At 44.1% G+C, this 26,508-nt stretch overlaps 1 protein-coding gene across 2 annotated transcripts in view; it reads left to right on the top strand.

Moving 5' to 3' along the window:
• PRPF38B (pre-mRNA processing factor 38B) overlaps window positions 1-25,327 on the top strand; it is a 45,456-nt gene extending 20,129 nt beyond the window's left edge. For both annotated transcript variants that reach the window (XM_075322039.1, XM_075322040.1), the window contains 5 exons: window positions 7,099-7,167; window positions 7,523-7,674; window positions 18,500-18,560; window positions 20,428-20,651; window positions 23,985-25,327. In XM_075322039.1, the coding sequence (XP_075178154.1) occupies window positions 7,099-7,167; window positions 7,523-7,674; window positions 18,500-18,560; window positions 20,428-20,651; window positions 23,985-24,735 (1,257 nt within the window). In that variant the 3' untranslated portion in view covers window positions 24,736-25,327. The remainder of the gene's footprint in view (window positions 1-7,098; window positions 7,168-7,522; window positions 7,675-18,499; window positions 18,561-20,427; window positions 20,652-23,984) is intronic.
• Window positions 25,328-26,508: the final 1,181 nt, after the last annotated feature.

A 26,508-nucleotide genomic window follows, 5' to 3' on the forward strand; every position in this document is an offset into this window, starting at 1 on the left:
CCCCAGCCCAAACCAAAGAGACCTCAGCAACGAAAAATTCAAGCGAGGTTTCGGTCCTTTCGGCCCTCAGCCAGATCTCAATCCTCCTCGTCCAACAGGCCACAGAAGAGCCAGAGGAACTCTTCTGCATGGCGGTCTAAGTCACGTCCTCCAAAGACCGCCGGAGGCACCGTCTCCAAGGCGGCCTCCTCATGACTTTCGGCCTCCCCAAACCGCATCCTCGGTCGGTGGCAGGCTCTCCCGCTTTTGCGACGCCTGGTGGCCACATGTCCAAGACCGATGGGTGAGAGACATTCTGTCTCACGGTTACAGGATAGAGTTCAGCTCGCGTCCTCCGATTCGTTTTTTCAGAACATCTCCGCCCCCCGAGCGAACCGTTGCACTTTTTCAGGCGGTGGACACTCTGAAGACAGAAGGAGTTGTGATCCCCGTTCCCCTTCAGGAACGTGGTCGCGGTTTTTACTCCAACCTGTTCGGGGTGCCAAAAAAGGACGGTTCATTCCGTCCCGTTTTGGACCTCAAATTGCTCAACAGACATGTGAGAACCAGGCGGTTTCGCATGGAATCCCTCCGCTCTGTCATCGCTTCGATGTCCCAAGGAGACTTCCTAGCATCAATCGACATCAGGGATGCCTATCTCCATGTGTCGATCGCACCAGAGCATCAACGCTTCCTGCGTTTCGCCATTGGGGACGAACACCTTCAGTTTGTGGCACTGCCTTTCGGCCTGGCGACAGCCCCACGGGTCTTCACCAAGGTCATGGTATCCGTTGTGGCAGTCCTATACTCTCAGGGCCACTCGGTGATCCCGTACTTAGACGATCTCCTAGTCAAGGCACCCTCCCGGGTGGCATGTCAACACAGTCTGACCGTTGCTCTGGAGACTCTCCAGAGGTTCGGGTGGATCATCAATTTCCCAAAGTCAAAATTGACTCCGACCCAATCACTGACTTACCTCGGGATGGAGTTTCATACTCTCTCAGCGATAGTCAAGCTACCGCTGGACAAACAGCGTTAGCTGCAAACAGGGGTGCAATCTCTCCTTCGGGCCCAGTCACACCCCTTGAGGCGCCTCATGCACTTCCTGGGGAAGATGGTGGCAGCAATGGAGGCAGTTCCCTTTGCGCAGTTTCATCTGCGTCCACTCCAATGGGACATTCTCCGCAAATGGGACAGGAGGTCGACGTCCCTAGACAGGAACGTCTCTCTTTCTCTGGCAGCCAAGACCTCTCTTCAGTGGTGGCTTCTTCCCACTTCTCTGTCGAAGGGAAAATCTTTCCTGCCCCCATCCTGGGCTGTGGTCACGACGGACGCGAGTCTGTCAGGGTGGGGAGCGGTTTTTCTCCACCACAAGGCTCAGGGAACCTGGACTCCGACAGAGTCCTCCCTTCAGATCAATGTTCTGGAGATAAGGGCAGTGTATCTAGCCCTAAAGGCGTTCAATCGGTGGCACAGAGCTCTGGCGGCGGACGCCTTAGTTCAGGATTGGTCGCAGTTTCGACTGCCTTATGTATTTCCTCCTCTGGCAATGCTGCCCAGAGTGTTGCGCAAGATCAGGTCCGACTGCCGCCGCACCATCCTCGTCGCCAGGGTGGATTGATTTAAATCACGCCGATTTAAATCATGATTTAAATCACGATTTAAATCAAAAGATTTTTTTCTATTTAAATCGGATCGATTTAAATCATGATTTTAATCATGATTTAAATCACTGATTTAAATCAAAAGTTTTTTTTTTAATATAAATCACGATTAAAATCGATTAAAAAAACAAAATATTTGAAAGACAAGGTTGTTAACATGAGCTTGGATGGTTGGAGCAACATCCACAACGACCCCATAATTTGCACTTGTGTCACAACAGAAGATGGTGAAACTTACCTTACAGACACAATCGACACATCTGGAAATTCACATACTGCTGAATATTTACTTGAAATTGCTAAGAACTCAATTCACCAATGCCAAGAACAGTTTGGATGTAAAGTAAGGAGCTTAGTTACTGATAACGCAAGCAATGTGGCAAAATGCGAGCGGAACTGGCACAGGATGACACAAATGTCATTACATACGGTTGTTCTGCCCATTTGTTGCATCTTTTGGCAAAAGACCTGCATATTTTGGGTGTCAAGGAACATGTTGTAGAAATTGTTAAATATTTCCGCAATAATCATTTTGCACATGCAACCTACAAGGAAATGGGAGGACTGAAGTTGGTTCTACCACAAGATGTTAGATGGAATACCTTGGCTGACTGCTTGGAACTGTTTATTAACAACTGGTCAAAATTACTGTCCATTTGCGAAACACATCGGGATAAAATTGATGCTAATATACGAAGCAAAGTATTAAATCTTGGTGTGAAGAGAAATGCCGAGGACCTTTTGGAAAGGTTAAAGCCAATATCGATTGCGTTGGATAAAATGCAGAAAGATACTGCAACCATAGCTGATGCCACAGAAGTTTGGAAAGATTTAGAAGGTTCTCTAGATCTCTTGAACCTCTCAAACAATGTAAAGGTTGCAATACAGCACCGCAAGGACCAAGCATTAAAAGAAGAACACTATTTAGCCAATATCTTGCATCCCATCTACAGAGGGAAAAAATTATCTGAGGCGGAAATCAACTCTGCAATGGAGTGGCTCGCCAATACTAACCATGACATTGTGGCAACTGTGCTGAAATTGAAGTGTGAATCTGCACCATTTCAAAAATACATGTTTGCAGATAACGTCGTTAATGAACTAAAACCACTGGACTGGTGGAAGTCGCAATCACTTGTTCTTTCAGCAAAGATAATAAATCTAGCTACTCAGCTACTGACTGCATCGGCTTCATCCGCAGGAGTAGAGAGATTGTTTTCTTCATTTGGTTTTGTGCACACAACAGTCCGAAACCGCTTAAGCTGGTGTCACACACAGCGACAACGACAACGACGTCGCTGCTACGTCACCATTTTCTGTGACGTTGCAGCGACGTCCCGTCGCTGTCGCTGTGTGTGACATCCAGCAACGACCTGGCCCCTGCTGTGAGGTCGCCGCTCGTTGCTGAATGTCCAGCTTCATTTTTTCGTCGTCACTCTCCCGCTGTGACACACACATCGCTGTGTGTGACAGCGAGAGAGCGACGAAATGAAGCGAGCAGGAGCCGGCACTGGCAGCTGCGGTAAGCTGTAACCAGCGTAAACATCGGGTAACCAAGGGAAGTCCTTTCCCTGGTTACCCGATGTTTACGCTGGTTACCAGCCTCCGCTCTTGCTGCCAGCGCTGGCTCCTGCACTGTGACATGTGGCTGCAGTATGCATCGGGTAATTAACCCGATGTATACTGTAGCAAAGAGAGCAAGGAGCCAGCGCTAAGCAGTGCGCGCGGCTCCCTGCTCTCTGCACTGTGACATGTAGCTGCAGCACACATCGGGTTAATTAACCCGATGTGTACTGTACCTAGGAGAGCAAGGAGCCAGCGCTAAGCGCGGCTCCCTGCTCTCTGAACATGTAACACAGCGACGTTATGATCGCTGCTTCTGCTGTGTTTGACAGCTAAGCAGCGATCATAACAGCGACTTACAAGGTCGCTGTTACGTCACCGAAAATGGTGACGTAACAGCGACGTCGTTGTCGCTGTCGTTTAGTGTGAACCCAGCTTTAGGAACTGCTAAAGTAGGACAACTGGTTTTCCTATTAAAAGTCCTAAATAAACAGTAGGCTTAAAGGACTGATGTATTCACTGAAGATGTTTGCTTACTTCAAACGTTAGAGATAGGCTATTGTTAAAAAGTACTTACTCTCTGTAGTTCAATTCTGAGTGTTTAATAGTGCAAATAAAAATTATTAGGTTTCATAATCAACTGTTTTAATATTTTTATTTGTGTAAAACAATTAGATTTGCAAAAAGACAAAGTTTTGCTTGTGTACAACTTGATTAAAAAATCTGATTTAAATCAAATGATTTAAATCAAAAAAATCTGATTTAAATCAAAAAAATCTGATTTTTTTGATTTTTTTAAAAAAATCAAGATTTTTATCCACCCTGCTCGTCGCTCCAGACGGGCCGAGGAGGTCGTGGTACCCGGACCTGTGGCACCTCACGGTGGGTCAACCGTGGGCGCTCCCAGACCGACCAGACTTGCTGTCTCAAGGGCCATTTTTCCATCTGAATTCTGCGGCCCTCAACCTGACTGTGTGGCCATTGAGTCCTGGCTCCTAGCGTCCTCAGGGTTATCTCAAGAGGTCATTGCCACTATGAGACAGGCCATGAAACCAACGTCCGCCAAGATCTATCACAGGGCTTGGAGGATCTTCTTAGCCTGGTGCTCTGATAAGGGGTTTACCCCCTGGCCGTTTGCCTTACCCACTTTTCTTTCCTTCCTTCAATCCGGAATGGACAAGGGTTTGTCTCTCGGCTCTCTCAAGGGACAAGTATCGGCGCTTTCCGTGTTTTTTCAAAAGCGTCTAGCCAAGCTTCCGCATGTCCGCACGTTCCTGCAGGGAGTTTGCCACATAGTCCCACCTTACAAGCGGCCGCTGGAACCCTGGGATCTCAACAGGGTTCTACGGGCTCTTCAGAAACCACCTTTTGAGCCGCTGCGGGATGTCTCTCTATCACGTCTTTCGCAGAAGGTGGCATTTCTAGTGGCAGTTACATCACTCCGAAGAGTGTCAGAGCTTGCAGCGCTGTCATGCAAAGCCCCCTTCCTGGTTTTTCACCAGGATAAGGTGGTTCTGCGTCCGGTCCCGGACTTTCTCCCTAAGGTGGTGTCCCCTTTTCATCTCAATCAGGATATCTCCTTACCTTCATTTTGCCCTCATCCAATTCACCAATGTGAAAAGGATTTGCATTTGTTAGATCTAGTGAGAGCACTCCGGATCTACGTGTCTCGCACAGCGCCACTGCGCCGTTCTGATGCGCTCTTTGTCCTTGTCGCTGGCCAGCGTAAGGGGTCGCAGGCTTCCAAGTCAACCTTGGCTCGGTGGATCAAGGAACCGATTTTTGAAGCCTACCGTTCTTCTGGGCTTCCGATTCCTTCAGGGCTGAAAGCCCATTCTACCAGAGCCGTAGGGGCGTCTTGGGCATTGAGGCACCGGGCTACGGCTCAGCAGGTGTGTCAGGCGGCTACCTGGTCTAGTCTGCACACTTTCACGAAACACTATCAGGTGCATACCTATGCTTCGGCAGATGCCAGTCTAGGTAGGCGAGTCCTTCAGGCGGCGGTTGCCCACCTGTAAGAGGGGGCCGTTGTCGGCTCTTTTTATCGGGGTATTCTTTTACCCACCCAGGGACTGCTTTGGGACGTCCCAATTGTCTGGGTCTCCCAATGGAGCGACAAAGAAGAAGGGAATTTTGTTTACTTACCGTAAATTCCTTTTCTTCTAGCTCCTATTGGGAGACCCAGCACCCGCCCCTGTTCCCTTCGGGCTGTTTGTTCTTTTGTGTACACATGTTGTTCATGTTGAATTGTTCTTTTGGTTCATGGTTTCAGTTCTCCGAACATCCTTCGGATTGAATTTACCTTAGACCAATTTATAAGTTTCCTCCTTCCTGCTTTTGCACCAAAACTGAGGAGCCCGTGATGCACGGGGGGGTGTATAGGCAGAGGGGAGGGGTTACACTTTTTAAAGTGTAATACTTTGTGTGGCCTCCGGAAGCAGAAGCTATACACCCAATTGTCTGGGTCTCCCAATAGGAGCTAGAAGAAAAGGAATTTACGATAAGTAAACAAAATTCCCTTCTTTGTTTCTCTCTGAGAGCAATCAATCATTTGTCAACTGGCTAACAAGGTACCAAAACCTTTTGCTTTTAACTTTCAGGACAAAGTGACATTTTTATTGGTGCCATATTTTTTTATTTTTTTTTTTTTCTATACACTTTTTGGATTACGTTTTTGAACATTTTTCTTAACATGCATAAGTTTTGTATAAATATTATAATAAAATTGTAAAAAAAAATCTTTTTTTTTACATTATCCCCTTTTTTATTTTTATAAGTAATATAGTTTTACAATTAGCATCATATGGTAATTTTGACCAACATCTTTTAGTAATGTTCCTCCTCTTGAAGTAATAAGCTCCATCCTTGTCCTCCTCCTGTAGTAATGTGCCCCATCCTTGTTCCCATTCGTTAGTAATGTTGCCCATCCTGGTCCTCTGTTTCCTCGGCGTCCTCTTCCCTGATTCTTGCGGCCCACAGGCACGTGGACGTGGTGCAGGGGCCACCGCTGTAGCGCTTAATCTAAAATCCAGATGAACGTTTTGCCGTCGCTGCACTGAGTCAAGCTCTCTGCACAACTATTCCAATGGCAGCGGCTGCCAATCAGAGACAAGCAACTGAGGTCATACCTGTCAGATGCTTTCCTCTGATTGGCCAGCGGCTGCCATTGGAATAGTTGCACTGAGACAGCTTGACTCAGCGCAGCAGTGGCAAGACGTTCATATGAAATAAAGTGGTGACGGCTGCAGCTCCTGCACCAGCTGCGATTGTTACCGGGTCCACGGGCCTGCAGGCTGCAAGAAAAAGCCTGAGGGGCCGCATGATTGAGATCCCTGATATAAACAGGTAAAAGTCAGTATCTTATGAGATCTTTCTGAAACAAGCCCTTGAAGGATCACATGCTAACATATACTTTTAAAAAGGTTGTCTCTTTCAAGATGCAACGAGTGGGACAATCGGCTGATTGCCCTGAGTTCTGCCCCTGGTGTGCCTGGCAAATTGCTGATTTTGCAGTTGCAAGGATATAAAGTTGTAGTGTGCTGGATGTGGAGCTGCTCCTTTTGAGATGGAGGGGAGTCCGAGCTCAGATCCCATATCCTTCATGGCATCTATTTGCCCATTCAGGTATATGGAAAGGGAAGACACATCCTTACAGGTACAACCCTTGGGGAATGGGCTAGAAGGCCCTTGATGATGGCTCTAAATCTGCTCATTCTTTGTTATATATTTCTGATGTTACTTATAAGTCTGGGACTTGGAATCATTTTTTCTTCCAAGATATTGACCTCCCTTTGTCTGTTTTGTCACTTTGTTAGCGTTTCTCAGTCCATGGTAGCGGATATATAGCTACATATTAGACATTGTAGTAACTCCCCCTCATTCACTGTTCCAGGTAAATCATGTTGAACCTTGGGAGAAAGGAAGTCGCAAAACCGCTGGACAAACCGGGATGTGCGGCGGGGTAAGTACAAGTACGTGCCTTCCCATTCTTGGTGTTTTCCACTAAGGTATATAACAAATAATTATTCTACTACATAGTTTTTTGCTTTATTTATTTGATCAAAACTTTTATTTTTATTGAAATGCAATTATTCATTTTGGAAAAATTGAAATATTTTTGCTCAAGGGCTGGTTAATGTGCCATGTGGTGCTGAATCATATGCAATGTTTATCTGATCAAAGAAGTGACATGTAACCCTTACGTACATCAGCGCCGTTCACATGGGGCTCCGGACCTTAGGGCCGGCATTTGTGATATTGCTGCTTACTTGGAATGGATAGAGAAATGTGACAGCAACCTCCTAATGTCTCGGTAGGTGCGTGGTGTTGGTACAGGCGGCATTGTATCAACGGCCTTCTGTCTCCTCTATAAGCTGTTCACCCTGAAGCTGACAAGAAAGCAAGTAATGGGTCTTATCACACACACGGACTCCCCGTACATTAGGGCACTTGGGTTCATGTATATAAGGTAAGTGGTTTTCTTTTTGTTTTGTTTTTTTGTGACCATTCGAATTTTATTACACAATGCTAAACAATTGTTGCTCCAATACAATATTCAGGGAAGTTGGTGTTTTTACACCCCAAATTTCACTATTGTATTGACTTTCTGCTATAGGATTTGTCCCTGCTGAAAATTACTAGCAAAGACACATAGAGGGTACGCTCCCATAAGTACTGCTTAGTTTGATTGTTTTTTTTGTTTTTTTTTATTTGTGAAGTTGAAAGATGAAATCCTTGGTGGTAGTGGCAACATAAGTTATTCCGAAAATAAGCGTGTGATTGCTGGCACTGTAATATACAGCAGATCTACCAAACACAAATCAGAAGTGGAAAACCACAGTGTATTCACCTCTTGGGAATATAAGATAAAAAGGTTACATAGTTACATAGTTACTTAGGTTGAAAAAAGACCTAGGTCCATCTAGTTCAACCTTCCTCCACCAGTTCTACATTTAGTCACCAAGTCATTTATAACCAACAATGTTTTGTGTACTGAGGAAATCATCCAGCCCTTTTTTAAAAGCTGTTATAGTATCTGCCATTACTACCTCTTGTGGTAGGGCATTCCACAGTCTGACCGCTCTAACTGTAAAGAACCCTTTCCTATTTAGGTGTCGGAATCGCTTTTCTTCCACTCGCAGTGTATGCCCCCTGGTCCTTAGTATTGTTTTCGGAAGAAATAAGTCATGTGCCAGTCCTTTATATTGACCACACATGTATTTATACATATAAATGAGATCTCCTCTGAGACGTCTTTTTTCTAAGCTAAACATATCTAACTTTTTCAATCTGCCATCATATGGGAGGCCTTCCATTCCTTGTAATAGTCTAGTTGCCCGCCTTTGAACTGACTCTAACTTCTGAATGTCCTTTTTAAAATGTGGAGCCCAAAACTGGATCCCGTATTCCAGATGTGGCCTTACAAGTGATTTATAGAGGGGTAACAATACGTTGGGATCACGGGATCTAATCTCTCTTTTTATACACCCTAAAATCTTGTTTGCTTTAGCAGCTGCTGCTTGACATTGAGTGCTGCTGCTCAGCTTATTTGTAATGAGAATACCCAAGTCCTTCTCCTGTTCTGTAGTCCCGAGTTTACTTCCATTTAATGTATACGCAGCTATAGGATTACTCCGTCCTAGCTGCATTACTTTACATTTATCAACATTAAATCTCATTTGCCAAGTATCTGCCCATTCTGACATCTTATCCAGATCTTTTTGTAATATTGTACTATCCAGGTCAGTTTTTAATATCCTACATAGTTTGGTGTCATCGGCAAAGACTGACACTGTACTATCAATCCCATCCACAAGGTCATTAATAAAGAGAGTAAAAAGAATTGGTCCTAGCACAGATCCCTGCGGCACCCCACTGCTGACTATAGCCCATTTAGAGAATGTAGCATTTATGACTACTCTTTGTTTCCTATCTTTTAGCCAATTCCTTACCCAGTTGCATATTGTGTCCCCTAGTCCTTGCTTCTGGAGCTTTAGTATAAGGCTATTATGTGGTACAGTATCAAATGCCTTTGCAAAGTCCAAATAAATCACATCAGCTGCATTACCAATATCCAGGTTTGCACTTACCCCCTCATAGAACCCCAACAGGTTGGTTAGACACGACTTATCTTTCATGAATCCATGCTGTTTGTCAGTTATCATATTATTTTCTGCAATATATTTTTGCATGTCATCCCTTAAAATGCCCTCAAGAACTTTGCATACTACTGATGTCAGGCTTACTGGACGGTAGTTGCCTGGATCTACCCTCTTACCTTTCTTAAATATCGGTACCACATCAGCAATCCTCCAATCCTGAGGCACCAACCCTGTTACAAGTGAGTCTAAAAAGATGAGATACAGCGGTCTGTCGATTACGGAGCTCAATTCCCTCAATATTCGTGGATGAATGCCATCTGGCCCTGGGGATTTGTCAATGTTTAATTTACTCAGACGTAGGCGTACTTCATCTTGTGTTAAATTAATTATATCGGGTGGTGGACTTTGATTTTTCACTTGTTGAATGATCCCTGGTAGTGTCAGTTCCTTGGTGAATACAGATGAGAAATGCCTATTTAATATCTCAGTCTTTTGTTTGTCCTCTATAACTAACTTGTTATTATATTTTAAGGGTCCGATACTATCCTTTGTTTTCCTTTTGGCATTAATGTATTTATAAAAGATTTTGGGATTTATTTTAATGTCATTGGCGATTTTTGTTTCAGTAGCTAGTTTTGCTTGTTTGATTTCTTTTTTGCATTGCCTATTGATATCTTTATACTCCTGCAATGCTATTTCTGTATTCTCAGCCTTTAAGATTTTAAACGCCCTTTGTTTTTGTTTTATTATACTTTGTACAGTCTTATTTATCCATAGTGGTTTCTTTTTATTCCTGGACATTTTATTACCAGAGGGTATACGTTTTTTACAGGACTCTAGTAGTATATCCTTAAACTTACCCCATTTATGTTCGGTATCCCCAGTTACCATGACTCTGTCCCAATCTACACATTTAAGCTCTTCCCTTAATTTGTTGAAATCAGCTTTCCTAAAATTCCAGGTTTTAGCATTCCCCCTTTGAAATGTTCTATTGAATATTATGTCGAAGCTTACCATATTATGATCGCTGGTGCCCAAGTGCTCCCGGACCTGTAGATCTGAAATTGTATCCGGTCTATTTGACAGGACCAGATCTAGCAAATTATCTCCCCTGGTCGGTTCACCTACCATCTGAGAGAGGAAATGGTCTTGAATGGTAGATAAGAACTTACAGCTTTTAGCAGAACCAGAAGATTCTATGTCCCACTGTATGTCTGGATAGTTGAAATCCCCCATAATAAGAACCCGATTATTATTATTAGCTGCCTTTTCAATTTGTTCCAGCATTTCACCCTCTATTTGTTCAGGTATGTTAGGAGGCTTATAGCAAATTCCAATTAGCATTTTTCCATTATTCCCCTCTCCATGTACATTTACCCATACGGACTCTACATTGTTGCTGTTCCCCTCAATGTCATCATACAACACAGGTTTTAGGTTAGATTTGATAAATATACACACCCCACCACCTTTTTGGCCTTTCCTGTCCTTCCTAAATGTACTATAACCCTGTATGTTTGTCACCCAGTCATGGCTTTCATGGAAGGGCATTATACCAGCTATACAGATACAACGGGTGAAATAAGTATTGAATACGCCACCAATGTTCTAAGTAAATATATTCCTTAAGGTGCTATTGGCATGATTTTCTCACTAGATGTTGATAATCCATACATGTAATGAAATCAAGCTATAAATTTCTACAAAGTCGTGCAATAATGAGAAATAACACATGGAAAAAGTATTCAACACCTGAAAGGAGGTGCAAAAAGTCATTGATAGATTTCAGCTGGTGGCATGACTATCAGTAATTAGAAAGCAATCCTGCCAATTAGTGAAAAATATCAGCTGGTTCACATACTGAAGGTACCTGTGAGCACTTTTGGGGCCAAAATCCAGAAGTGGAAAGAATTTCTCCATAAATCGGCCACGAACAGGTGCCCGCAAAATTTCAGACAGAGGAGTAAAAACCATTCAGTTCTTGGCTCCTGGACAACTCTTCTATCTGTGGAGACCTACAGAAATATTGACAGTTACAATTGTTAAAAACAAACAATAAATAATGCACTCAACCTTCCTGGCCTGTATGCATGCTCACCACGCAAGACTCCATTACTACCAGCAGTGAAATTTGGCGGTGGGAACATCATGGTGTGGGGCCATTTTTCAGCATACAGCACTGGCAAACGTCATGTCCTTGTAGTAAGGATGAATGGGCAAATGTACCGAGATTTTCTTGATAAAAATCTGCTTTTATCTGCCAGGATGATGATGAAACAAGCAGGGCTGTGGAGTCGGTAAGCCAAACCTTCGACTCAGACTCCTCAATTTCTCTTGCACCGACTCCGGCTCCGACTCCTACATATATTGCTTATAGTTAGGTGAAAAATTTATTGTAGTACATGAACATGTGTATGTGAACATCAGACATTTAATTATTTTTATGATACAATAATCAAGATATTTGGATAGAACATAAAATATATTTATTGGAATACAACTTTAGAACACAAACTAATAAATTGTAAATATGTAATACACTATGTAATATACAGTAGATTACATATCTATCTTGTGTGTGTGTGTGTGTGTGTATGTGTGTGTGATATATATATATATATATATATATATATATATATATATATATATATATATATATATATATATATATATATATATATATATATATATATATTATATATATAAAATCTATTATTACATATTTACAATTTATTAGTTTTTTGTGTTCTAAAGTTGTATTCCAATAAATATTTTATGTTCTATCCAAATATCTTGATTATTGTATCATAAAAATAATTAAATGTCTGATGTTCACATTAAATTTTTCACTTAAATATAAGCATTATACTAAATAGTATTTGGTAAAATATTCAGCACATTCTGCATTGCACTACTGTCCCCAATTTATTATATATTCTCGGAGTCGGTGCATTTTATACCGACTCCGACTTCACCAAAATGAGCTCCGACTATGACTCCACGACTCCGACTCCACAGCCCTGGAAACAAGAGTGCACATTTTAGCAAGACAGTGATCCCAAACACACAGCCAAGGACACTCATCTGGATTTATAGAAAGCTACTAGAATGGCCCGGCCAATCATCTGACCTGAATCCAATAGAAAGTTTATGGCAGGAACTAAAGCTCAGAGTTCATAGAAGAAGCCCACGGGACTTTCAGGATTTGACGAATGTTTGCATGGAAGAATGGACCAAAATCACACCTGAGCAATGCATAAGACTAGTTTCTCTATACAGGAGATGTCTTGAAGCAGTTATCACCAACAAAGGCTTGTGTGCGAAGTAGTAAATACATTTCAGTAAGCTTGTTCAATACTTTTTCCCTGTATCACTTCTGATTATCACACATCACTTAATTTTTGGGCTGCTATGCTTTGACTTCTTTGCCTGTTTAGATTGGATGGCTTGATTCTAAATATATATAGATGGATAGATATCTATCTAACTGTGTGTGTGTGTGTGTGTGTGTGTGTGTGTGTGTGTTATTTATACAGTGGTACCTTGCTTAACGAGAACAATCCGTTCTGGGACTGTGCTTGTTAATCAAGTTACTCGTTCAGCAGAGCAAGATTTCCCATAGGAAATCATTGCAATGCTGACGATCCGTTCCACAATGTGTTAAATGTCCCATCCTGGTCCCCTATTCTATCATTCCACACATGCACACATGCACACGCACATATTATATGCCCACCTTACCTTCTGTTCCATCGCCGGTCTCCTGGGACTTGATGTTCTCCAGTGCGGGCCGTGTATCAGGTAACCATAACGACGAGGGCGGAACTTCCTCCCAGAGCGCTGACGTCAAAGGCAGAGCCGCTTGCCTCTGATTGGCCAGCGCGCTGCCTTTCACAAGCTGTGACAGGAACCAGGAAGTTCCTGCTTCGTTGCTATGGATGCCGATGCCTGGAGCAGAGCGGCGCACTACAGGACCCAGGAGGCCGGCGATGAAGCGGAAGGTACACATGTTATATGCTCATCTTACCTTCCGTTCCTTCGCCGGTCTCATGGTACTTGTAGTTCGCCGCGATGTACCCGGGAACTACAAGAACCATGAGGCCGGCGGTGGAATGGAAGGTAAGGTGAGCATAATACTGTACGTGCGTGCGTGTGTGTTTGCGCGTACATGTGTGTGTGTTTGTGTGGACTGCAAATGCGGGTTAGAGCGCGGTGGATGGACAGAACCGGAAGTGTCTGAGGTGAGAATTTTGCTCGTACAGCAAAGCGTTCTCGTAAAGCGGGTTACAAATTTACAGAAAGCTTTCCTTGTTAAGCGAAATTCTCGTTAAGTGGGTTACTTGTTAAGCGAGGTACCACTGTACGTTATTAGTGAGGAAAATAAGTATTCGATACACTGCTGAGTTTTGCACGTTTTCCCACCTACAAAGAATGGAGAGGTCTGTAATATTTATTATAGGTAACCTCAACAGTGACAGTCACCTGAAAAAATTCAGAAAATCACATTGTATTATTTTTAAATAATTTGCATTTTATTGCATGAAATAAGTATTTGATCACCTACCAAGCAGCAAGAATTCTGGCTCACAGACCTGTTATCTTTTTCTTTAAGAAACCCTCCTACTCTGTACTTTTTACCTGTATAAAAGACACCTGTTCACACACTAAATCACATTCAGTCTCCACCGTGGCCAAGATCAAAGGACACTGTCTATGGACACCGGGGACAAAATTGTAGACCTGCACAAGGCAGAGATGGGCTTCGGGACAATAGGCAAGCAGCTTGATGAGAAGGCAACAAATGTTGGTGCAATTATTAGAAAATGGAAGAAACACAAGATGACTGTCAATCTTACTCCGTCTGGGGTTCTATGCAAGATTTCACCTTGTTGTATAAGGATGATTCTTGAGTGGTCAAGAATCAGCCCAGAACTAAATGAGAGAACCTTGTCAATAACCTAAAGAGAGCTGGGAGCACATGTCCAGGGGTGTTTGAGGTTCAACGATGATCCACAGGAGGCATGGGAGAAGGTCATTTGGTCAGATGAGACCAAACTAGAACTTTTTAGTATCAACTCCACTTGCCATGTTTGTAGGAAGGAGGAGTACAACCCCAAGAACACAGTCCTAAACGTGAAGCATGGGAATGGGAACATCATACATTGGGGGTGCTTTTCTGCAAAGGGCATAGGATGACTGCACCATATTGAAGGGAGGATGGATGGGGTCATATATCGCAAGATTTTGGCCTACAACCTCCTTCCCTCAGTAAGAGCAATGAAGATAGGTCATAGCTGGGTCTTCCAGCATGACAATGACCCAAAATATACAGCCAGGGCAACTAAGGAGTTGCTCCGTAAGAAGCATTTCAAGGTCCTGCAGTAGCCTAGCCAGTCTCCAGACCTGAACCCAATAGAAAATATTTGGAGGAAGATGAAACTCAATGTTGGCCAGCAACAGCCCCGAAACCTGCAAATATCTGGAGATATTTGAGGAGGAGTGAGACAAAATCCCTGCAGCAGTGTGTCAATCTTGGTCAAGAACTACAGGAAACGTCTGACCTTTGTACTTGCAAACAAAGGTTTCTGTACCAAATATTAAGTTATGTTTTCTTTGTCGCTCCATTGGGAGACCCAGACAATTGGGTGTATAGCTTCTGCCTCCGGAGGCCACACAAAGTATTACACTTTAAAAAGTGTAACCCCTCCCCTCTGCCTATACACCCTCCCGTGGATCACGGGCTCCCCAGTTTTATGCTTTGTGTGGAAGGAGGCACACATCCACTCATGCATTCTCATATTAGTTATGTCGGTTGGAAGAAAAGAGGGCCCCCACGGGGCCCCCGGCATGCTCCCTTCTCACCCCACTACGTCGGCGGTGTTGTTAAGGTTGAAGTACCCATTGCGGGTACAGAGGCTGGAGCCACATGCCGTCTCCTTCACCATCCCTTATGCGGCTCTGGGAGAAGTGGGATCCTGAGCGGTCATCCATTTACTGGGACCGTGCTCCATCCGCAGCCCCTGTGGGAACCTGCCGGACCGGAGCCTCTTCAACCTCAGGGACCGGGCCCTGCAACTCAAAGGTACTCTGTGTCCCCATAGGGGACTGTGCAGGAGCGCACCTTCTTCCCGGAAACCGCGGCAGCTGCTGAACCCCTGTTTCGCTTGCTCAGCCGGAGCCTCGGACACTGGTGGGCCCCTCGGCTCATGTAGACCCCCCTGCTCCCCCTGACCAGGCTGCTGGGACAGAGTTCGCCTCTTTTGCTGAGAAACTCTGACCCACTTTCTCAATCCATTGCACAGTCTATGGACAAATGGTCTTCTAAGCTGCTAGAGGCTTTGCAGTCCAGACCGGACCTTTCACAGGCCCCGGCCCCTGTTAGCTCATCGCCTCCAGGCCCCCCTCGGTCCGCGCCGCAGCGCGCTCCCAGGTTGGCCCCTCGGTCTCAGGCGGAGGACTCCTGCCTGGACCGCAGTCCTAGACCGGCTAAGCGGGCTCGCTGGGACTCTTCCCCGACTTCCTCTCGCTGCTCGGGATCCCAGCTTGAGGACTCTCTGGAGGACGAGGCGGACATCGCAGCTCAGGGCTCTGACCCTGACGTCGCCCTTAACCTTGATACACCTGAGGGGGACGCCTTAGTAAATGATACCACAGGGCTCAGGGAACGTGGACTCCGATAGTCATCCCTTCAGATCAATATTCTGGAGATAAGAGCAGTTTTTCTAGCCCTATTGGCTTTTCAGCGGTGGCTGGAGGGCAGGCAGATCCGTATCCAGTCGGACAACGCCACTGCCGTCGCATACATCAACCACCAAGGCGGCACTCGCAGTCCTCAAGCCTTCCAGGAAGTCCGTCGGATTCTGCAGTGGGTGGAGGCCACAGCCTCCACAATCTCCGCAGTTCACATCCCGGGCGTAGAAAACTGGGAAGCAGATTTTCTCAGTCGTCAGGGCATGGACGCGGGGGAATGGTCTCTGCACCCAGACGTGTTTCGAGAGATCTGTCGCCGCTGGGGAACGCCGGACGTCGATCTCATGGCGTCACGGCACAACAACAAAGTCCCGGCATTCATGGCATGGTCTCAGGATCACAGAGCTCTGGCGGCGGACGCGTTAGTTCAGGATTGGTCGCAGTTTCGACTGCCTTATGTGTTTCCTCCTCTGGCGATGCTGCCCAGAGTGCTACGCAAGATCAGGTCGGACTGCCGTCGCGCCATTCTCGTCGCTCCAGAGTCCAGACTGGCCGAGGCGGTCGTGGTACCCGGATCTGTGGCATCTCACGGTGGGTCAACCGTGGGCGCTTCCAGACCGCCCAGACTTGCTGTCACAAGGCCCGTTTTTACATCTGAATTCTGTGGCCCTCAACATGACTGTGTGGCCATTGAGTCCTGGCTCCTAGCGTATTCAGGGTTATCTCAGGATGTCATTGCCACCATGAGACAGGCCAGGAAGCCTACGTCCGCCAAGATCTATTATAGGTCTTGGCAAATCTTCCTATCCTGGTGCGCTAATAACTGTTTTCCTCCATGGCCGTTTGCCTTACCCACTTTTCTTTCATTCCTTCAATCCGGAATGGACAAGGGTTTGTCACTCGGCTCTCTCAAGGGCCAAGTATCGGCGCTCTCCGTGTTTTTTTCAAAAGCGTCCAGCCAGGCTTCCGCAGGTCCGCACGTTCCTGCAGGGAGTTTGCCACATAGTCCCACCTTACAAGCGTCCGCTGGAACCCTGGGATCTTAACAGGGTGCTAACGGCTCTTCAGAAACCACCTTTCGAGCCGCTGCGGGATGTCTCTCTCACGTCTTTCGCAGAAGGTGGCCTTCCTAGTGGCAGTCACATCACTTCGGAGTGTGTCTGAGCTAGCAGCGCTGTCATGCAAAGCCCCCTTCCTGGTGTTTCACCAGGATAAGGTGGTTCTGCGTCCGGTCCCGGAATTTCTCCCTAAGGTGGTATCCCCTTTTCATCTCAATCAGGATATCTCCTTGCCTTCATTTTGCCCTAATCCAATTCACCAGTGTGAAAAGGATTTGCACTCTTTGGATCTTGTGAGAGCACTCCGGCTCTACGTGTCTCGCACGGCGCCCCTGCGTTGTTCAGATGCGCTCTTTGTCCTTGTCGCTGGCCAGCGTAAGGGCTCGCAGGCTTCCAAGTCAACCTTGGCTCGGTGGATCAAGGAACCTATTCTCGAAGCCTACCGTTCTTCTGGGCTTCTGCTTCCTTCAGGGCTGAAAGCCCATTCTACCAGAGCCGTGGGTGCGTCCTGGGCATTGCGGCACCGGGCTACGGCTCAGCAGGTGTCAGGCAGCTACGTGGTCGAGTCTGCACACTTTCACGAAACACTATCAAGTGCATACCTATGCTTCGGCAGACGCCAGTCTAGGTAGGCGAGTCCTTCAGGCGGCGGTTGCCCACCTGTAAGAGGGGGCCGTTTCTTCGGCTCTTTTTATTGAGGTATTCTTTTACCCACCCAGGGACTGCTCTTGGACGTCCCAATTGTCTGGGTCTCCCAATGGAGCGACAAAGAAGGGAATTTTGTTTACTTACCGTAAATTCCTTTTCTTCTAGCTCCTATTGGGAGACCCAGCACCCGCCCCTGTACCCTTCGGGCTGGTTGTTCTTTTGTGTACACATGTTGTTCATGTTGAATTGTTCTTTTGGTTCATGGTTTCAGTTCTCCGAACATCCTTCGGATTGAATTTACCCTAGACCAATTTATAAGTTTTCTCCTTCCTGCTTTTGCACCAAAACTGAGGAGCCCGTGATCCACGGGAGAGTGTATAGGCAGAGGGGAGGGGTTACACTTTTTAAAGTGTAATGCTTTGTGTGGCCTCTGGAGGCAGAAGCTATACACCCAATTGTCTGGGTCTCCCAATAGGAGCTAGAAGAAAAGGAATTTACGGTAAGTAAACAAAATTCCCTTCTTTCTATTGTATCAAATACTTATTTCATGGAATAAAATGCAAATTATTTTAAAAAAAAAAAAATCATACAATGTAATTTTCTGGATTTTTGGGGGTATTGTGTGTCGCATTGTAGTGTATCTATTATAACAATTACAGACCTCTCCATTCTTTTGTAGGTGGGAAAGCTTGCACAATTGGCAGTGTATGAAATACTTATTTTCCTGCTGTTTTTAGAGCCTCTATCATAATTTTTCTTGTTCATGTTACATGAATATTGTCTTTCCATTTCCCAGGTACACACAGCCCCCTACCGACTTATGGGACTGGTATGAAGACTTTCTGGATGACGAAGAGGTATGTCAGCAAGGGTAATTCAATTTTCATTTGTACAGCTTTCAATCGTGCATGCTGATGCAGAAACAGGCTGTTGGCACCGTATGTTGTTAATCTATCTCTGGCATTTAGATAGTGATACTGTATTTTTCCTTTTTTTAAAAAAAAAAAATTCTCCTGTCTTATTGTATTGATGATGTCTCCATTGGGTAGATCATCAATTTAAGATCCATAAAGGTCTAACACCTGGCACGCCCACCAGTCTGTGTTTGGAGTAATACCACATCAGACACCAAGGGCTTCTTTATTATTTTCCTCTGATCAACTGCCGTTCAATTTTTTTCTAAAAAAGCTATATTGCTCTATGAATTTTTACAAACAAAGCGGTGCAAAAAATATGCACCAGATACGCAGTATGTGCCACATGCAGCAGGATGCATGTTCAATCACCTTATTCAAGTTAATTCAAAACATTAGGGATAGATAAGACAGATACATCCAGATGGAGAAGATGCCACGCACTGCCGCAATACTGTCTATAAGATGCTCACAAACGGCCGGTCATTTCTGCTTTTTTGCAGTTAGAATTATGAGCTACTTTTAAACATTTTATAGTAGTGCATTGTCTGCATTTTGTCCGAATTTTTATTTTTTACATACACACACAATTTTTTTATTTTAATTTTTTTTTTTTTATCTTTAATTGCATCTTTATAAAGTCTGTTGCTCTGTCAGAGCAAAGTTTTGCGAACTGTTAAAGGGAACTTGTCACCTCAAAAAAACGCTATTACCTGTAGGTAGGGCTAATCTGCAGGTGAATGGTATTACAGTGGTGCCCGAACATCTTGCTTAAAGTGCGGCTGCAGGGAGAAAATTCAGTCATTGTCTCCTGTGAGCTGCTGGCTCTCAGTCAATGGGGTGTGCACAGGATGGCTACACTGCTCACTATACTGTGATTGGTGGCTGTAAACACTTCCCAACCTGCACTGCAGATCAGCTTTTAGTGAGCAGTGACTGTGGCTGCTCTGTGTACACCCCATGACTGAAAGCCAGCAGCTCAAGGGAGGAAATAGGTTTATTTTCTCCCAGTAAGCCACACTTTAAGATGATCGGGCACCATTGCAATACTAATTACCTGCAAAATATTCCTATACCTGCAGGTAAATGATCAACGAGATAGTTTTACAGACTTTATTATTTTGCATACATTTTACTTTAAAGATGACAATGTCTCTAAGATGGTTCTGTGTAGTGGCTTCTTTGAGAAGACTTCTCCTTTTTCTGCTATGAAGACTCTTTCTATGCCCCGAAATGGTTTGCAATATGGCATATCTGATATACTTCTGCTAACCTGCTCTTTTTTCCTCTAGATCTTTGTGCTGCACCAATTGTATGGGGCGAAATTAAACTGAACACATGCATGTGTGTGAGTGCAAGAAGTTTTACCTTAAGATTCGCCTTTAAATGTGCACAGGGCTCAAATGAAATGAACGTGAGGGAAATTTGGAGATATATTGATTTATTGAAGCCTGTCTTATAATACCCTCTGTAATCCCTCAGAATGCATGTTGAAATTCATGGTTTATCGGTTTTAAATGTTAGTCGTATTCATTTTTACTTAGATTTATAGGCTTGTGTAAACTTGACAATCCAAATCTTAGAACGTGGACCTATATTTGTTAGCGCGGGAATGCAGCCCAGCTCATAACTTGTAAGAAATCTAGAACACTGAGCCTGATAATAGTGCCCAACTCCATCACTAATACATATGGAAGCACCCAAGACTAGACAACTACTATGAACGCATAGCTTTGTGACTATCGCATATGGAAGATGCTGTTTTTACAAGATTCCTCCTCTTTGTCTCTTTGTTCCACTAATTATGCAGGACCTGGATGTGAAAGCTGGTGGAGGCTGTATAATGACAATAGGAGAGATGTTACGTTCATTCCTTACTAAGCTGGAGTGGTTCTCTACGCTGTTTCCAAGGATTCCTGTTCCAGTGCAGAAACACATAGACCAACAAATCAAAACCAGACCAAGAAAGGTCAAGAAAGAGAGTGCTGAGGAAGCAGAAGACGTTCAGCGGCACGTTGAGAGGAGACGGTCAAGGTAATTTTTGTACAAAGCTCCTTCTAACGCACTTCTCCGGCTTTATTAAATGAATTAATTTCAGTAGTTAACACATCAACATATATAGAATGTATGTTAGGGACATTACGTTAAAGCTTTCTTGTGACATTTATGTAAAAAAGTTAGTGTACAGTGATATTTTATCATGACAGTAGGGCATTTAGGTAGAAGCAGCAATGGAGATTTCCTCATCTGCAATAATTTATTAACATAAGTCAACAACAGTGGTGCATATAACTTTTCCCGCCCCTTCAAAAACATGTCAGTCTCAATAACTTGTCATGTGGCCTTGAGCATCAATTACAGCTGACAGCGATGTCTCCTGCTGTTCACAAGTTGAGTTATTAGCTGCTGTGACATGGCACCCCACTCTTCTTGAAGGGCGCCCTCAGGTTGAGGTTCTGGGGTATAGAGTTATGAGCTTTTACACGGCAACGCAGCTGATACTATAAATTCTCTATGGGGTTCAGGTCTGGAGAAGGCTGCTTCATTTGAGGTGCTCCAGTTTCCAGCAGCCGTTCCCTAATGATGCCACCTCGATGAGCTTGGAGCATTGTTGTCCAGAAAGATGAAATTAGACGTGTTATTTATGCAGATCCACAATGGCTGGATTAATGTTATTCAAGTAGTAGGGGATGGTCACTGTAACATTCACACAGTGTAGGACTGTTCTGTATTGATCAGACACCCCTGCCCACACTGTAACACCACCAAAGGCTCATCTCGTTACAACAGTGGCTTTTGCAATGCGCTTTCCTTGACATCTTTTACATCGGTGGCAGCCATAATTTCTGCTCAGAGTGAATAGACTTTCATCCGTCAACTGCACAGAGGCCCTTCTGGTCCCTCGTCCACTGTAGATGACACTTGTGCCTGGTGGTCTGGTCAGGTCCCCCTTCTGGTTTTCTAGTACATAGACCACACTGATGTAAATGGTTTAGATTGGTCTGACATGACACTTGGGGGCCTCTCACCTCCCTTTAAGAGAACTAACCACCAAGATTTTGCTATATGAAGCAAAGGCAGTGCCATACTAGCACTAGAATGCTGAATCCAGGCGTGCCTTTTGTTGAAAGATTGGATGCTTGGTTGTTGAAATATCTTTAATAAAAGTTGCAGAAATGCACTGCACTTTGATATGTGCATCGGGGGTGGGCCTTTGGGGGTTGGGTCCTCTGTGTATATTCCTCCTCCTGCGTCTTGTATTGCATGTCCCTTTTTCTTAAAATATTGTGTCACACGACTATTGCTGCTGTTGGCGGTGCATGCACATTGCTATTTTAATTGTCTTCATTAAAATGGTGCTGAGTCCGCGCATGTGTCTACCGCTATCTCTGTACCATTATATTGAAGACAATGTGGAGAAGACTGAGCGGCATTGGCATGTGTGCAGATTTTTTTTTTTTTGTTTCCCTTCTGCGCACATGCCCCTAACGCATATAGTTTTCACTGCAGTGTCTTCAATAAAATGGTGCTGGAGATCTCTGTACACGCATGCGCAGACTTCAGTGCCATTTTATTGATGACTTAGTTACAGTGGCAATGCGCATGCGCTGCAAAATGTAAATAAAGAAAAAATGGGTGTGAAATACAAAATGCAGGAGGAAGAATATACGCCAAGGACCCCACCCACAGAGGCCCTCCCCTGATGCCCACCTCAGAGTGCAGTGCATTTCTGCAACTTTGATTTAAAGATATTTTAACAACCAAGCAGCCGATCTTTCAACAAAATGAATGCTTTGATTCAGCATCCTAGTGCAAGTATGGCACTGCCTTTACTTCATATAGCAAAATCTCGGTGAATGGTTCCCTTTAAATGTGCCTTTAGTTATGTCATTCATCATTCGATTCTGAAAGGCATTGTTCACAATAAAGTGGTCATCACCGTGGGATGTGGCCAAAGGACATCCACTTCTCTGCCTTTCTGTGACTCTTCCAGTCTCTCTGCACCTCTGTTGCATCCTGCTGATGACACACTGTGACATTCTAAGCTCAGTGGCCACTTCTGTCTGAGAGTAGCCTGGGGGCACACAATGCAACTAGAGCAGCATTTTACAAAAGATCTAAAGTTTTTCACCATAAACCTTCATTTTGCCAAAAACGAGATGATCATAATTAGAGAACAGCAATAACTGTAGCACAGAGAAACATAACTACATTTTCTGAAGATAACAGTCACCAATCAGTAGGAAGTGTACAGGCCTTTGCTTTGTATGACATCATCACATCTGCGGCCACAGGACATCACTAGTCTCACACTGCTCTGGTGTGATTTTGGTCCACTCTTCTTCCAGTCTCTTCCACAGTTCTTTGACTGTGGTGGGTTTCTTGGCCATAACTTTGTCACCTATGATTTTACAGAGGTTTTCTATTGGGTTTAGAGCAGGACTCTGGGCTAGCCATTTAATTGTTTCAATATTTTCTGTTTCAAGGAACTGCTTTACCCGTTTTGCTATGTGACAGGGGGCATTGTCCTGCATGAAAACTGCTGGCTGATTTGAATGATGAATGTAAGTAAGGAACCATGCGTTGAGGAAGGTTCTGATCCACACTTGGATTCACTCTGCCATGTATCTGTACAAGAGGCTGCAGAAAAAATTCCCCAAACCATGACATCACCTCCACCACCTTTCACTGACTTCTTAGCACACTTTGGGTTCAGTCTATCCCCAGTTTGTCGACGAACATTATGGTGAGCAATTCCAGCTGCAGTGTTGAAACGATTACCCATGGAGATTCTTCGTATTATCCTGTCCTTTCTTGCATTTGCATTTTGAGGGCGACCAGCTTGGGGAATGTGAGTTTGTGATGTTGTAAAGATGCAATATTCTCAATATCACAGACTTGGAACAACCAACTTCTCTTGCTATGGTTAATAGGGTCACCCCTTTGGCCTTCATCTGAACAACCTGCTGCCGGAGGGTTTCAGTCACTTTGGAACAGCACACAATTTCTGAAAACTCAGTGCAAATTGAAAAGTTAGGCTGCCAGTTACATGGGGTTTGTCAGATAATTAACGAAATTAGTGCCAGATTAACACAAATGGCTTTCAAGTATCTGAAAGTGTTCTCCAATTTTGATCAGTGTTCTTTTTCTTTACATAGGACGACACAATGACCTTAACATTTAGGAAATTGTGTGTTCTCTAATTTTGATCTCCAGTGTATTTGTCACCCTTGCGACATTAGGCTTCACGTATATGATGAAGGGGGAACCCTTTAATAATGAAGACTGGTCCTCAAAAGACATTAAATTTTGCAATTGTAATATTGTTTGTTTTTATTAAGCTAACTTATATTTGCATTTTTATAGGTCTCCGAAAAGGTCCGCAAGTCCCCGAAGGTCTCCCAGGAGATCAAGGAGTAGAAGCCATCACAGGGATCATCATGGAACATCAAGTTTTGATAGAGAACTAGAGAGAGAGCGAGAACGGCAGCGGGTAGAACGTGAGTCTAAAGACAAACGGAGATCACGAAGCAATGAACGTAGAAGAAGCAAGAGCCGAGAGAGGCACCGGACGAGGAGTCGGAGCAGAGACCGCAAGACAGACCGGAGAGACAAGGACAGAGAAAAAGAAAATGAGAGGAGTAGAAAGCGAGAGTATGATAAAAAGGGCAATGGCAGGGAAAAGGATACAGAGAGACCCAGAGAGCGTTCTAAAGAGCGCAAGAGGAGTGAAGAGCGGAAGGAGAGAGAGGACAGACGGCATAGAGAAGACAGAGAATTGCGTAAGGACAGAAGACACAGCAGAAGTAGGAGCAAAGACCGAAAACAGAGAAAGAGTCGGAGCCCTAGCCGAAATGCTCGTGGGAGAAGTCGAAGCAAAGAAAAGTCGAACAAACAAAAAGAGAAGTCAAACAAACATAGCAGAAGTAGTAGTCGTGGGCGGACAGACAGTGCTGAAAAGTCCCGAAAAAGAGAGCGCAGCTCAAGTAGAGAGAGGCCGCGGAAGAGAAGTCGGAGTAAAGACAAAGGCCATAAGCGTGAGCACGAGAGTAAGGACCATGACCGCCACAGTTCTGACAATGAAGAAAAGGAAAGAGTCAAAGATGATAGTCTGTAATATTTCAACAAATGGATCACATTGAATCCTTTTTTTTTTTTTTTTTTCTTTCCCCCCTTTCTATTTTTTCAAAGTCCTATCTGATTCCATAGCACTCATATTTTGTTTTTGTATTTTTTTTTTTTTTTTGTTCTGTTCTAAACGAGTTGCAATATCACTATGTAGGGAAGTGCCTTTTGGGATCCTTGTGTATTTTGGACAATACTTCAACCTTCCCTACACGTGCCCTAGCCGTCTGCTCCCATGCAGCTACTGTTGCGTTTTTATCAGTTCAGTGTTCCTGAAATGTTCAGGCTGTATTTGGCAATGCCCTGATGTTTTAATTCTCATTTTTTTTTTCTGGCATAATAATCCTGCTGGTCCAGTTTGTAAGTGGCATTAAATCTGTCACTCTTCTCATCCTAACGCTCGTGAGGTTGTGGTTTACCTCCTGACGCTGCGTGCATGGCTTAGCTGACATTTCAGTAGAATGGCTCTTTTTGTGGGTTTTTGTTTTTTTTTTCTAAAATGATATGAATGCAAATATAACATTTACTTTTATGTCATTGTCTAATTGTAAACAGTTTTTAAGAAAATACATTTTGATCTATGATGTGATTGCTTTTCATTGGTCTCACTCTGCTTTGAATATAAATTATATTATGCAGGAAGATATTCTGCAGCTATTGGAGAGAAGGACAAACTCTGTGCATGGGGCAAATTCAGAAGTCATACCTGCCACTGTCATGGAGATAATCGCAAGAAAATGATTCAGACAAATCCATTCTAACTAGTGTGGATAAACGAGGGTATGAGATGTGCTTTAAGCAGGGCTGTGGAGTCAGCAAGCCAAACCTCTGACTCCAGATCCTCAATTTCCCCAGAAGTTCACATGTATTAAAATCTAAAAAGACACCTCTGCAGGTTTTTCCCTCCACTCTCTATAAAGACACATCTGCAGGTGTTTCTCACTCTCTGACATGAAATCAGAATAAACCTTTCCCGTTTTAGGTCAATTAAGAACCAAAATTATTTATATTTGCCAAATGCTGAATAATGAGAGAATGTTTTAATGCATTTTTATTACTTTCTCCAAATTCAAAAGTTTCCATGCATTTCAATTGTATTTGGGTACCATTGCCCTTAAACTGTACTTTGGGTGAAACATTTTAGATGCTCTTCCACAAGCTTCTCATAATAGCTGTTAGGAGTTTGGGCTCATTCCTCCTGACAGAACTGTTGTAACTGAGCCATGTTTGTAGCTAGCCTCGCACTGGCCTTTTCAGCTTTGTCCATAAATTCTTAATAGGATTGAAATAATATTAGCTGTAGTACCTGGGCGTTGCCCGGGATAGTAACTGTCTCTGTCTCTCTCCCAGTCTCTTTCCGTCTGTCTCTGTGTCTGTATCTTTCTTTGTCTGTTTGTGTTTGTCTCTTTGTTTCTATCTCTCTGTCTGTAGTTGTATCAGTCTATCTGTCTCCATCTCTGTATCCGTCTGTCTCTCTCTATCTCTGTGTCTGTCTCTATACGTGTGTCTGTCTTTGTCTGTCGCTTTCCCCACGTCTGTCTGTCTTTTTCTGTCTCTGTATCCATCTCCCCACTGACATCATATTACCTCACACATAAGTTTCTTATACGAACAGTTATTGTTCCTATAGCAACCACTGACAGTTGCTATTAATAGCCTGTAGCTCCCACCTCCATTCAGTTTAATGGAGGCAGGATTTTGGAGAGTAACTGTAAAGCACGGGGTTACATTTTCCCGTCAAAACATAGTCTGACGTTCCCTGAGT

This window comes from Anomaloglossus baeobatrachus, chromosome 8, assembly GCF_048569485.1.
Source record: "Anomaloglossus baeobatrachus isolate aAnoBae1 chromosome 8, aAnoBae1.hap1, whole genome shotgun sequence".
In the NCBI taxonomy this organism is placed as follows: Eukaryota; Metazoa; Chordata; class Amphibia; order Anura; family Aromobatidae; genus Anomaloglossus; species Anomaloglossus baeobatrachus.